Genomic DNA, 14,693 nt, shown 5'->3' with positions numbered 1-14,693 from the left:
AAGGAGACCTCAAAAAACAGGTTCTTGTCATTTTGGAAGATTGTGTCCAACTCGCTCAGGGAGGGACCTCTACAGAGACAAAGAGAAATCACTGAAAATTAAGTCCCTGGGTTCTAATCCTGATTTCGCCGCTTGCCTGCTGTGCGACCTTGGGCGAGTCGCTTCACTTCTCTGGGCCCCGGTTCCCTCTTCTGTCAAATGGGGAGCCCCACGTGGGACACGGACGGTGTCCTTACCTTATATCCACCCCAGTGCCTAGTACAGTGCCAGGCACATAGGAAGCGCTTAACAAATACCATAAAAAAATTAAGTCTGCCGGGACCCGGGAGGACGGATGAGTGGCCACTGTAAGCTCGTTGCGGGCAGGGAATGCGTCTGTTTATTTTTCTACTGTCCTCGCCCAAGCGCTCAGTACAGTGCTCTGCATACAGTAAGCGCTCAATAAATTCGACAATGAATGAATGAACGGTCATCCCCAAAGCTATAACCGTAAAGTCCATCTCTCCCAGATGGGCAGTCCCCGGCCGCCAGGGGCCAGGCCAAGAACGTGGGCAGGGATGGCCGTGGGTGGGGCTTTTTTTTTTTTTTTTTTTTTTACAGCTCAGCATCTCTAGCTCATTGTGGGCAGGGAATGCATCTGTTTACCGTTTTACTGCTCTCTCCCCAGGACTTAGTACAGTGTTCCGCACACAGTACGCGCTCAGTAAATACGATGAGCTGACTGAGCACAGATCTAGCGGCGGGGTCTTGCAGTACCTCGCTCCCGGGGGGAGGGGAGGCAGGGAGGCCCGTTTACAAGAGGCTCCTTTAATGGGCCTCGATTCCTCCCTAGTGTTTAGTTTAACCAGGCTGACTCACGGGAGGTAGGATGACACGGCCGAGTCCGAGGAGCTTCCCGGACCCACCTCCCCCCAAGCGGCCGAGGACGTGTTGGGAGCCGACAGCGGAGTAGGAAGAGGAAGGGCTCACGACGGGGGGAGTCTGGGGAATCTCAGGGGCGACAACACCCCGACGGCAGTCCGGATTTCCGGAAGCTGGGTGGGTGGCGAGGGGGGAGGGGGAGTGCACTGGGCCTTTCCTGGCCAGAGGGGGCAGCCAGGACTGAGGGCTGTGGACGTTCCGGGAAGAGACGAAGCTCGGGGCATCGTTTTCTCCGTTCTTGAGAGGTCTGGTGAGTGCTGAAACCGGCCTTGAGGGTCATCCCGGCACACAGCCGAGACTTCTTTAACGAGGAAATGAGCCCTTGAGACGTGGGTGGAAACTGTATTTCCTCAATTACAGGTCCGAGTTCTGCAGTGGGCCCTTCCCTGGGGGAGGGGAATCAGGCTCCCTCCAAGGGGGATTCGGAGCCCGGTGCCCTTTGGTCCGATCCAATAGTGACCCCGCTGGGGACCCCTTAATCGATCCACCGATCGTATTGATTGGGTGCTTACCGTGTGCGGGGCGCTCTACTCAGTGCTTGGAAGAGTACGGTATAAACGGACTTGGTAGACGCGTTCCCTGCCCACAACAACCTTACAGTCTAGAGGGGGAGACAGACATTAATAGAAATGAATCAGCCCGGTCTGATCCGCTAACGGCTCTGCTCGGGGACGCCTTCATCGATCAGTGGGATTGACCGAGCGCGTACTGTTTGTCCAGCGCTGAACTACGCGCTTGGGAGACCATTCAAGCGTATTTATTGAGCGCTTACAGAGCATACAGCAGATGAGGGTCGAGGAGCAGGGATGGGGGTGACGGAGGGAGCGGCTTAAATACCTCACGTTGGCCCTCGAGGCCAGATTCGCGTGGGTCCCTACCTTGGGGAGAAGCTGGTGGGAGAGAAGAGCAGGTGAGGGCTTCGGGTCGACACGATCCTTTTCGACCGTGGTGTTTCTGGCGTGGTGATGGTTCGCTTTTGGGAGCTCTGGAGACAAAACCGGGACGAGGTCTCGGTCAGTTTGATGCCAACGGGCGAAGTTCCCTACCCAACTTCTGGGTTGGGGGAAGAGGAGGACGGCGGGAGGGAGTAAAGGAATTCGGAGGATCATGAACAATAATTAACAGATTTATATCCATATCTGTAATTTATAGATATTAATGCCTTGTGTCCCCCTCTAGACTGTGAGCTCGTTGTGGGCAGGGAATGTGCCTACCAACTCTACTGTACTGTACTCTCCCAACTGCTTAGTACGGTCCTCTGCACATAGTAAGCGCTCAATAAATACCACTGATTCATTGATTGTGGCATTTATCAAGCACTTACTATGTGCCACAGGCTGTACTAAGTGGTGGCGTAATTCCAGATTCTCAGGTTGGACAGAGTTCCTGCCCCACCTGGGGTTCCCAGTCTAAGCAGGCGAGAGAACAGGTACTGAATCCCCATTTTACAGACGAGGGACCGGAGGCCCACAGAAGTGACTGGCCCAAAGGTCACCCAGCAGATAAATAATGGAGATAGGATTAGAACCCAGGGCCTCTGACTTCCAGGCCCGGGCTCTACCCCCCCCCCAAGGTCGCACGGCTTCCCGATGACCCTGCAATGGTCACCATCAGCAGGACAGACCGAGCACCCCACGGGAAGAGCCCGGCCCAGGAGCTTGGGACACACAGAAGAACACCCTCATCTTTTCTGGCCCAGAAGCTCTCGACTTCTGGGGCACCCTCGACTCCTCTCTGTCATTTACTGCCCCGTTTCGGTCGGGCTCTAGATCCTTCCAGTTCTTCCTCTGGTATTTCCGGGATCTGCCCCTCCTCCTCCCAACTTTCAGACACCACCCCGGCTCAAAACCCTCATTGCCACTTAGCCAGGATCCTGGAAGAGCCCTTTCACCGGCCTCCTGGCCTCAATCCCTTCCCCTCGCCCGCCCATCCTGCATACACGTAGCATGTTTCATGGGATGAAAATGCCATTCGGGACACCTTCCCTCCTCCAAAGTCTTCGACGGCTCCCATTTCTTCTGGCTTCAAACCAACACTCCTGGCCACCGGGTTCAAGATTCTCCACCAGTGGTCTCCCACTTAATCCATCTGCTTCTCAACTTCACCCCAGCTCCCACTCTACGCTCTTCCCCCCGTCCTTCTAGCCAGGCCTCGTTGGTTCCCCCCAACCCTCTGGCTCACGGCTCGTACTCTTCTACTGGTATGGAACCCCCGCCCCCCGAAAAGCCACCAAACTCTGCCCCTCCGTGCCCACTTTCGGAGCCCTCCTAAGCTCCACCTCCTCCTGGGGACCTGCTCTAATTCCCAGTTTCCTGGTCATGTTCCCCTGAACATTCCTGTGCACAATCACACACACCAGCAACTCAGCCCCCCTGTGCCCATCAGTTTAATTGCTTCATTTCACTTTAATCGCTCCAATCTATGAACCTACTCTTTTACTTATTATATAATTGAGAAGCAGCACGGTCTAGTGGAAAGAGCCCAGGCCTGGGAGTCAGGGCGCCTGGGTTCTAATCTCAGCTCTACCACTTGCCTGCTGGATGACCTTGGGCAAGTCACGGCTCTGCCATTTGTCAGCTGCGTGACCTTGGGCAAGTCACTTAACTTCTCTGTGCCTCAGTTACCTTATCTGTAAAATGGGGATGAAGACTGTGAGCCCTATGTGGGACAACCTGATTACTTTGTATCTACCCCAGTGCTTGGCACATAGTAAGCACTTAATACCAACATTATTATTATTATTACTACTTCACTTCTCTGGGCCTCAGTTCTCTCAGCAGTAAAACTGAGGAGGGAGAATCTGCATTTGAATCCTACTCAGACTGCGAGTCCCATATTCATTCAATCATATTTATTGAGCGCTTACCGCGTGCGGAGCACTGTACAGAGTGGCTCAGTGGGAAGGGCACGGGCTTGGGAGTCAGAGGTCATGGGTTCGAATCCCAGCTCCACCTCCTGTCAGCTGTGTGACTGTGGGCAAGTCATTTAACTTCTCTGTGCTTCAGTTCCCTCATCCGTAAAATGGGGATTAAGACTGTGAGCCTCACGGGGGACAAGCTGATTACCCTATATCTACCCCAGCGCTTAGAACAGTGCTCTGCACATAGTAAGCACTTAACAAATACCAACATTATTATTATTATTATTACTAAGCCCCATTTGGGCAGGGACGGTGCCTGGCCTGATCGACTCGTACCTAATCGACGAATGGGATTTAGTGAGTGCTTACTGTGGGCAGAGCACTATCTAAGCGCTTGGGAGAGTACACTATAACAGAGCGTTCCCTGCCCACAATGAGCCTAATCCGGCGATTACTACAACACTTGGCTCGCAGTAACCGCTTAAAGACCACAATTATAATTCCTCTTCTCACGATCCGACTGCCGGTGGCGCGGGAGGGCTCGTCACCGCTCCTTTAATTGTTCGCATCTATTTTTTCCGCACGCTACGTCCGAAGACGCGATGACACTTGCCAGGCAAGGCGTCCGACCTCCGGGCCGGAGAGCGAGCCAAGCGTCAACCGACACTCCCCCCGGACTTGGTTCCGGGGCCTCTCCTTCTGGCAGGCAGGCGGGAAAGTCACGGGGGTCCCCCCGCGCCCCCCGAAACTCCCGGTGGCTCTGGCTGCCCAAGCAAGGGCGCCTTCTAGTGGCTGACCTGCCCGCACCGGGCCTCGACGGGGGAAGAACTGAAGAGGCCTTTCTTTCTCCCCCCAAAATGCTGCCCTCCCCTCAAATTCCAAGAGATAGACTCCCAGGGCCCAGAGGAAACTATTTTTCTACAAAACTACCCCATGCCAGCTGGCTTTTAGCAGGTGTTCTACGGAAGCAGCGTGGCCTAATGGATAGAACCCGGGCTGGGGGCTCAGAAGGACCTGGGTTCTAACTCAGGCTCTGCTACTTGTCTGCCGGGGGACCCTGGGGAAGTCACTTTACTGGGTCTCAGTTACCTCATCTGGAAAAAGGGGATTAAAACTGTAGTCCCACGTGGGACAGGGACTGCGTCCAACCCGATTGACTTGGATCTACTTCATCACTTAGTACAGTCAGAGAAGCAGCGTGGCTCAGGGGAAAGAGCCCGGGCTTGGGAGGTCATGGGTTCTAATCCCAGCCCCGCCGCTTGCCGGCTGTCACTTCACTTCTCTGGGCCTCAGTTCCCTCATCTATAAAATGGGGATTAAAACTGTGAGCCCCACGTGGGACAACCTGATCACCTTGCATCCCCCCCAGTGCTTAGAACAGTACTTTGCACATAGTAAGCACTTAAATACCACCATTATTATCATTACAGTGCCTGGCACATAATAATAATAATAATGTTGGCATTTGTTAAGCGCTATGTGCAGAGCACTGTTCTAAGCGCTGGGGGAGATAGAGGGTCATCAGGTTGTCCTACGTGAGGCTCACAGTCTTCATTGCCATTTTACAGATGAGGTAACTGAGGCCCAGAGAAGTTAAGTGACTTGCCCACAGTCACACAGCTGACGAGTGGCAGAGCAGGGATTCGAACCCATGACCTCTGACTTCCAAGCCCGTGCTCTTTCCACTAAGCCACGCTGCTTCTCAAGTAGTAAGCACTTAACAGATACCAATTTTTTAAAAAGGTGGGGAGAAGGGGGGACAGTTTGCACTACTAATTTACACAGGCACTTCTTACACCTGGATTTACACACCAATCACTTCCAGAGTACTAGTTAAGCCCTTACTCTGTGCCAGGCACTGTACTAGTACTGGAGTAGATACAAGACCAACAGGTCGGGCCCAGTCCTTGCCCCACACAGGGCCCACAGACTTCAATAACATTGTACAGATGAGGTAGCAGGCATAGACAAGTGAAGTGTCTTGCCCCAGGGCACACAGCAGACAAGTCGTGGATGTGGGATTAATAATAATAATGGTATTTGTTAAGCGCTTACTAAGCGTCAAGCTCTGTTCTAAATGCTGGGGTAAATAAAAGATAATCAGGTTGTCCCACGTGGGGTTCACAGTCTTAATCCCCATTTTATAGATATGGTAACTGAGGCACAGGAAAGTGAAATGACTTGCCCAAAGTCACACAGTCGACAAATGGTGGAGCCGGGATTAGAACCCTCGACCTCTGACTCCCGAGCCCGGGCTCTTGCCACGAAGCCACGCCACTTCTAAGTCTCCCGCTCCATTCAATCAATTAATCGGTGGTATCTGTTGAGCACTTACTACTTACAGAACACTGTACTAAGCGCTTGGGGAAGTACAATACGACAGAGTTGGTGGGCACGATCCTTTTTGCTAGGGGTTTACGGTCTACAGGGGGAGGCAGGCATTAAAATAAAGTACACAGACTGGAAGTAGTAGAGTATAAAGGATATACATACGTAAGTGGTCGGGTGGGCATCGAAGTGCTTAAGGAGTCCACAGTCAAATGCACAGGGGAGGGTGGGAACAGGAAATGTGGGCTTAGTCAGAGAAGGCCTCTTGGAGGAGATGGGATTTTAGAATTGTTTTGAAGGTGGGGAGAGCGGTGGGCTGCCGGATATAAAGGATATAAAGGTTCTAGGTCAGAGGGAGGATGTCAACAATGGATCGACGGTGAGAAAGAGGAGCTCGAGGTACAATAAGTCAGCACTAGAGCTGCGAAGTGTGCGGATTGGTTGTGGTAAGCCAGGAGGGAGCGAGTCGATTAAATGCCCTAAAGCCGATGGAAAGGAGGCATTTGAGGGGAAACATGGACTGAACGTTTCTGTAGGAAAACGACCCAGGCAGCAGAGAGATGTATAGGCTGGAGTGGGGCGAGACAGGAGGCGGGGAGGTCAGCGAGGTGGTGGATGCAGGAGTCAAGGTGGGAAATGATGAGTGCTTGGATCGGTGTAATAGCAGTCAGGTCAGAGAAAAGGGTGGATTCTAAAGATGTGGCGAAGGTAGAACTTTCTGGATTTCATGACAGATCGAATGTGTGGGTTGAAAGAGGTGAGTCTTGGGTAGCGTCAAAGTTATGTAGGCTTGTGAGGCGGGAGGATGGTGGTGTCTACGGCGAGAGGACAGTCACGGGGCTGTCGGGGTTTGGGAGGGAAGATGAGGAGTCCTGATTTCAAAGAACTTTCGAAGATGAAGGGGTTTTGAACTACAACTTTAGCACTCCTGTGCCAATTTACACGACACTTACACAGGCATCCATTCGCTCACATGCCCAACTATTTAAGTCCTTGTTCCTTTGCCTATCTATTTTTCCTCTCCCCTCTCTGTAGATTTATGTCTGCTCCCCAAGCTCGCCTTTAAAACGCCGCTCGAGGACCACACCGTCTCATTTTGTTGCATTCTCCCAAGCACTTGCTACAGAACACAGTAGGTGTTGAATAACAACTGCAGATTGATGAAAGACATCCACCCACTCTGGGCTCCCCGCTCTGCCTTCCTCAGTTACAAATAGGGGTCAGTCAATCATCCAATCATATTTACTGAGATCTTACTATGTGCACAGCACTGTACTAAGCTTGGGAGAGTACAATCATGGTCCAGGGGAAAGAGCACGGGCTTGGGAGTCGGGGTCATGGGTTCTAATCCCGGCTTGCTTTGGGCAAGTCACTTCACTTCTCAGTGCCTCAGTTCCCTCATCTGTCAAATGGGGATTAAGACTGTGAGTTTCAAGTGGGACAACCCGATTACCCTGTATCCACCCCAGCGCTTAACAAATATCAACATCATTATTATTATTATTACAATACAATAGACACATTCCCTGTCCTCAAAAGAGCTTACAGTCTAGAGGGGGAGACAGACATTTGAATAAATATAAAAATGTCTGTCTCTCCTCCATATCTCTCCAGGTAGATTTTCTGGCTTCACCTCAGGAGTTCTGCCATCCCGCTTCCTCGAAGGTCGTCTATGAGACACTAGGGCCTCGCATTTCATGGACCTCCTCATTTAAGAAGGAAAAATAAACCCACAAAACCCACCTTTCGGGGTTGGGCTTGCTTACCTTGGAAGAGGACGTGTAGGAATCCAATAGGTCTTCCACTTCAGCCTCTTCTTCGATTCTAGAGATGCCAGTCAGGGAAAACAAAGCAACCACCCTCCCGTGGAAAACAAGTTACGACCAGAAGCCCAGGGCAGCTGTCGCTCCCGGCGGAGGCGGACCGACCGGGACCACCGGCCATCGTTGGGCCGCGGACTCAGAAGGTTCTCCACTGGTGGAAAAGGATACAGTTCCTGGATGGAAGTGATGTCTCTGGGCCCGGCGTGACCGCCTCCTCTCTTGGCCGCGCTCTGACGGGCCATGCTCGTCCTCCTGTTCGCCAGCTAAAGAGTGAGGGGAGAGGGTGAACGGGCCATACCGACTCTGGAATGTGTCCGTTATGTTGTTCTACTGAGCTTTCCCAAGTGCTTAGTACAGTGCTCTGCACACAGTAGGTGCTCAATAAATACGACTGACTGAAAAAGGGCCCGTTAGTCATTCATTCAATCGTATTTACTGAGCGCTTGTAGGCAGAGCACTGTACTAAGCGCTTGGAAAGTACAATTTCAGCAACAAATAGAGACAATCCCTGTCCACAACTGGCTCACAGTCTAGAAGGGGACAGGCATCAAAACAAGTAAACAGGCATCAATAGCATCAATATAAGTAAACAGAATTATAGGCACATAAAAATCATTAATATAAACAAATTGAATTATAAATACATACACATATACACAAGTTCTGTGGGGGGAGTAGAGCAAAGGGAGGGAGTCGGGGCAATGGGGACGGGAGGAGGAGCAGAGGAAAAGGGGGGCTTAGTCTAGGAAGGTTATTCTCATGGGCTGCTTCAGTCTCTTCCCTAGAGATGGTAGAAATCGGCGGAGGCGGGATGGCTCACTGGACGGCGTATGTGAATGGCAATCGGGAGACTGTAGGAACTTGGGCCTGCCACTTAACCTTTCGGAGGCCTCAGTTTCCTCCATCAGTATAAGCACCCTAGTCTCCCTACCGCATATAGGGAGAGCTCCTCGGGGTACAGGGATCGTGTCTCATCTGCTGATCATGAATCTGGCAGGATAAGTTTGATAAAGGTAGTTATCTTAACTCTGGTCCTTACGTCATGCTCAAAGACATTCAGGAGCTCCAGGGTGATGCGCGCTTCTCTTTTGTTCGTTGTGTAGGCTATGAGCTCTCTAGCCAGTTCGTCGTCCTTCATCCGGTGCATGAGACACAACTCCACCACTGCAGAGATGCAAAGAAAACATCGATCCGCTCTTCACTCATTCAATAGTATTTATTGAGCGCTTACTATGTGCAGAGCACTGTACTAAGCGCTTGGAATGTACAAATCGGCAACAGATAGAGACAGTCCCTGCCCCTTGATGGGCTTACAGTCTAATCGGGGGAGACAGACAAGAACAATGGCAATACTTCACCCCACCCTCAGCCCCACAGCATTTATGTTCTTATCTCTAATTTATTTATAATAATAATAATGTTGGTATAATAATGTCTGTCTCCCCCTCCAGAGTATAAGCTCTTAGTGGTCAGGGAACATGCCTACCAACTGCACCTTTTTGCACTCTCTGAAGTGCTTAGTAGGGTGCTCTGCACACAATAAGCACTCAATAAATACTATTGTTCAAATAGTTAGTAGGCATTATCCCTGCTCTCACCAAGCTTACAAAATCATCAACAGTATTAACTGAGCACCTTTTATTCTTGGTCCCACCTACCTAGGATTTCAAAGCTCTCTTACTCCATTGTATTTCCTCTTCTTAAGTGGAGGTGCCATTCTGTATTCCCCCACACCCATCCTGGGGTTTAACCAGCGTAAGGGAGAGAAGGGAAGCACTGTGGCCTAGTGCAAAGAGCGCAGACCTGGTAGCCAGCAGCCCCAGGTTCTAATCCTGCTCCACCACTGGCCTGCTGTGGGAACTGGGACAAAGTCACTTGACTTCTCTGGGTCTGAGACTCCTCATTGTTAAAATGGGGATTAAATACTTGCTCTCCTTCCCTCTTAAATTAGGAGCCTGACATATGACAGGGATTGTGCCCAATACGGTTACCTTGTATCTACCCCAGCGCTTAGCATGTAGTAAGCGCTTAATACTCCCAATCCCTTCTACGTCTCCCTTGCACTAGGATCAACCGTTTTTCACCCCACTCTCAGCCCACAGTGCTTATGTGCATATGTGTATGAACTCGGTGTGGCCAGGGAATGCACCTGTTTAATGCTGTAGTATACTCTCCCCAGTGCTCAGTACAGTGCTCTGCACACAATAAGTGCTCAATAAGTACAACTGACTGACCAAGAAAAACAGCATGGCCCAGTGGAAAGAGCACAGGCCTGAGAATCAGAAAAATCTCACCTCCTCCAAGAGGCCTTCCCAGACTGAGCTCCCCTTTTCCCTCTGCTCCCTCTACCCGCCCCTTCACCTTACCGCAGCTAAACCCTCTTCTCCCCACTTTCCCTCTGCTCCTCCCCCTCTCCCATCCCATCCCTTCAGCACTGTATTCGACCCTCAACTGTATATATCTTCATTACCCTATTTCTTTTGTTAATGAGATGTACATCACCCTGATTCTATTTATTTGCTATTGTTTTAATGAGATGTTCTTCCCCTCGACTCTATTTATTGCCATTGTTCTTGTCTGTCTGTCTCCCCGGATTAGACTGTAAGCCCGTCAAAGGGCAGGGACCGTCTCTATCTGTTGCCGATTTGTCCATTTCAAGCGCTTAGTACAGTGCTCTGCACATAGTAAGCACTCAATGAATACTATTGAATGAATCAGAGGCCCTGGGTTCTAATCCCAGGTCTACCACTTTCCTGTGTGACCTTGTCCAAGTGCCTCAACTCCTCTGTGCCTCCATTTCCTCATCTGCAAAATGGTGATTTAAACCCCCCTTCCTTTACTTTGACTAGAGTGACCCATGTGGGGCCGACAGTGTTCAACCTGATTATCTTGGATCTACCCCAGTGCTTTGAACAGTGCTTGGCGCAGAATAAGCACTTACACCATAATTATCAGTAATATCCATAATTCCTTTTAATGTTTACCTCCCTTTCTAGACTGTAAACACAACTGCGGGTGGGGAACGTGTCAACCAACTCTGTTGACCTGTAATAATAAGATGGTATTTATTAAGCAGCATGGCTCAGTGGAAAGAGCCCAGGCTTGGGAGTCAGACGTCATGGGTTCAAATCCCGGCTCCGCCACCTGTCAGTTGTGTGACCCTGGGCAAGTCACTTCACTTCTCTGTGCCTCAGTTACTTCATCTGTAAAATGGGGATTGAGATTATGAGCCCCACGTGGGACAAGATGATCATCCCTTATCCTCTTCAGCGCTTAGAACAGTGCTTTGAACAGAGTAAGCGCGGCTCAGTGGAATGAGCTCGGGCTTGGGAGTCAGAGGTCATGGGTTCTAATCCCGGCTCTGCCACTTGTCAGCTGGGTGACTGGGCAAGTCACTTCACTTTTCTGGGCCTCAGTTCCCTCATCTGTAAAATGGGGATGAAGATTGGGAGGCCCACGTGGACATCCCCCCCCCCAGCGCTTAGAACAGTGCTCTGCACATAGTAAGCACTTAGCAAATACCAACATTATTTATTATTGACAAATGCCATTATTATTATTATTATTATTGTTAAGCATTTAATATGGGCCAAGCACTGTTCTAAGCAATGGGGTAGATACAAGAAGCAGCGTGGCTCAGTGGAAATAGCCAAGGTTTGGGAGTCAGAGGTCATGGGTTCGAATTCCGGCTCTACCACCTGTCAGCTGGGTGACCTTGGGCAAGTCACTTCTCTGGGCCTCAGTGACCTCATCTGGACAAAGGGGATGAAGACGGTGAGCCCTACCTGGTACAACCTGATGATCTGGTATAATAACGTTGGTATTTATTAAGCGCCTACTACGTGCAGAGCACTGTTCTAAGTGCTGGGGTAGATACGGGGTAATCAGATTGTCTCACATGAGGCTCACCGTCTTCATCCCCATTTTACAGATGAGGTAACTGAGGCACTGAGAAGTTGGTATTTGTTACGCGCTTACTCTGTGCAGAGCACTGTTCTAAGCGCTGGGGGAGATACAGGGTCATCAGATTGTCCCACGTGAAGCGCTCCGTCTTAATCCCCATTTTACAGATGAGGGAACTGAGGCACAGAGAAGGTAAGTGACTTGCCCACAGTCACCCAGCTGACAGGAGGTGGAGCTGGGATTTGAACCCATGACCTCCGACTCCCAAGCCCACAGTCACCCAGCTGACATGGGGCAGAGCCGGGAGTGGAACCCATCACCTCTGACTCCCAAGCCCGGGCTCTTTCCACTGAGCCACGCTGCTTGCTTCGTTGCTGCTTAGAGAAGCAGCGTGGCTCAGTGGAAAGAGCACGGGCTTTGGAGTCAGAGGTCATGAGTTTGAACCCCAGCTCTGGCACTTGTCAGCTGTGTGACTGTGGGCAAGTCACTTCACTTCTCTGGGCCTCAGTTCCCTCATCTGTAAAATGGGGATGAAGACTGTGAGCCCCACGTGGGACATCCTGATTCCCATGTCTACCCCAGCGCTTAGAACAGTGCTCGGCACAGAGTAAGCGCTTAACAAATACCAACATTATTAAGCCTGGGCTCTTTCCACTGAGCCGCGCTGCTTCACCTCCCCCAGCGCCTAGAACAGTGCTTGGCACATAGTAAGCGCTTAACAAATACCAACATCCTTATTACTACCAGGTGATGAGGCTGTCCCACAGTCTTCATCCCCATTTTCCAGATGAGGTCACTGAGGCCCAGAGAAGCCGCCCACCGTCACCCAGTCGGTAAAGTGGCCGGGCCTCTCCCAAGCGCTCAGTCCAGTGCCCTGCACACAGTGAGGACTCCACCAACACGACCGACGAAGCAAGCAGCGTGGCTCAGTGGAAAGAGCCCGGGCTTGGGAGTCAGAGGTGATGGGTTCAACTCCCGGCTCTGCCCCTTGTCAGCTGGGTGACTGTGGGCGAGTCACTTCACTTCTCTGGGCCTCAGTTCCCTCATCTGGAAAATGGGGATTAACTGTGAGCCTCCCGTGGGACCACCTGATGACCCTGTCTCTCCCCCAGCGCTTAGAACGGTGCTCTGTACATAGTAAGAGCTTAACAAATGCAATATTATTATTATTAGTGTAATTTTTGGGGGGGAGGAGCGACAGACTCACATTTCTCGGACACGGCCTCCTCCTCCTCCTCGAACTCGAGGCCAAACTCCCTCAGCTCCTGGGCCAGGCGCTCGGCAGACACCGCCATGGCGACCCTGAGAAGAGGGGCTCCCCGCCCCCGCTTTTCCCTCCCCACAAGGGGACGAAGGGGCTTCACGCGCTGAGGAGGCCCCCAGACAAGCGAGGCCCGTCTCCCCTGAGCGACCCCCGAATAAAAAGGGAGGGTCGGGGCACCGGGGAAAGAGACCTGACGCCAAGGGACGGCGAGACAGCCCCCACCTGAGAAGCGGCGCCGACCCGACGCCTCACTGAGGGAAGGAGGCCAGAGAGGGGCAAGAAAAACCCGCCAAAAGCCCCGGCGCGCATGCGCACGGCCGCTCCCTCGCCTCTCCCGCGCGTGCGCACAAACGCCCGCCGGCCAGGGCGGGAAGACCACCCCCCCACCGAGGGAAGGAGGAGAGGGGGAACCGCCAAAAGCGAGGGTGCGCATGCGCAGGGCGGCCCCTCCGCCTCTTCCGCGCGTGCGCACAAACGTCCGCCTGCAGGGGTGGGAAGACCCTCCCCCCGACTGAGGAAAGGAGGGGTGGGGAACGGGCCAAAAGCCAGGACGCGCATGCGCAGTGCACCCATTTTTTTCTCTCCCTCCTCCCCCCCCCTTACGCGCGTGCGCACAAACATCCACCGGCCAGAGCGGCAAGACCCCTCTCCACTGAGGAAAAGTGGCCGGGGGGGTGGGGGGGAGCCGGCCAAAAGACAGGGCGCGCGTGCGCAGTACACTCTTCTCCCCTGCTCCCGCGCATGCGCACAAACGTCCACCGGCTAGGGCAGCTTTTCCTCAGGAGGAGGGCGGAGGTTCTGGAAGGAACAGATTAATAATAATTAAAAAATGATGGCATTTGTTAAGCGCTTACCACTTGCCAAGCACTGTTCTAATCGCTGGGGGGATACAAGGTCATCAAGCTGTCCCACGTGGGGCTCCCAGTCTTCATCCCCATTTTACAGATGAGGGAACTGAGGCCCAGAGAAGTGAAGTGACTTGCCCAAGGTCACACAGCTGACAAGTCGGGATTAGAACCTATGACCTCTGACTCTCAAGCCCGGGCTCTTGCCACTGAGCCACGCTGCTTCAGAATGGCCTGGGGGAGCTTGGGAGAGCAGAAAGCTGCCTTCCAGTCCTTCACTCATTCATTCAGTCATATTTATTGAGTGCTTACTGTCTGCAGAGCAATAATGATAATAATGTTGGTATTTGTTAGTGCTTACTATGTGCCGAGCACCATTCTAAGCGCTGGGGTAGACACGGGAATCAGGTTGTCCCACGAGGGGCTCCCGGTCTTAATCCCCATTTTACAGATGAGGGAACTGAGGCCCAGAGAAGTGAAGTGACTTGCCCACAGTCACACAGCTGACAAGTGGCAGAGCTGGGATTTGAACTCATGAGCCCTGACTCCAAAGCCCGTGCTCTTTCCACTGAGCCACGCTGCTTCTAGACTAAGCGCTTGGAAAGTACAATTTGGCCTCAAATAGAGACAATCCCTACCCAACAATGGGTTCACAGTCTGCTCTACCGCCTTCCCCTCCCCACAGCACTTGTGCAAATTTGAATATATTACTGATTACTCTATTTTATTAATGATGTGTTAATAATAAT

The 14,693-nt window shown here is 51.9% G+C and overlaps 1 protein-coding gene across 3 annotated transcripts in view; it reads right to left on the bottom strand.

The window, feature by feature from the left end:
• Positions 1-13,547, bottom strand: part of POLA2 (DNA polymerase alpha 2, accessory subunit) — a 39,457-nt gene extending 25,910 nt beyond the window's left edge. For 2 of the 3 annotated variants that reach the window (XM_039911354.1, XM_039911355.1), the window contains exons 1-5: positions 13,322-13,547; positions 8,972-9,096; positions 8,101-8,195; positions 7,876-7,933; positions 1,800-1,906 (exon numbers count right to left, since the gene is read on the bottom strand). In XM_039911354.1, the coding sequence (XP_039767288.1) occupies positions 1,800-1,906; positions 7,876-7,933; positions 8,101-8,195; positions 8,972-9,096; positions 13,322-13,532 (596 nt within the window). In that variant the 5' untranslated portion in view covers positions 13,533-13,547. The other variant, XM_029061095.2, reaches the window with a different exon arrangement.
• Between the last annotated feature and the right edge of the window lie 1,146 nt (positions 13,548-14,693).

This window comes from Ornithorhynchus anatinus, chromosome 3 (assembly GCF_004115215.2).
Source record: "Ornithorhynchus anatinus isolate Pmale09 chromosome 3, mOrnAna1.pri.v4, whole genome shotgun sequence".
NCBI lineage: Eukaryota > Metazoa > Chordata > Mammalia > Monotremata > Ornithorhynchidae > Ornithorhynchus > Ornithorhynchus anatinus.
This window is presented reverse-complemented; position numbering and strand designations above follow the sequence as displayed.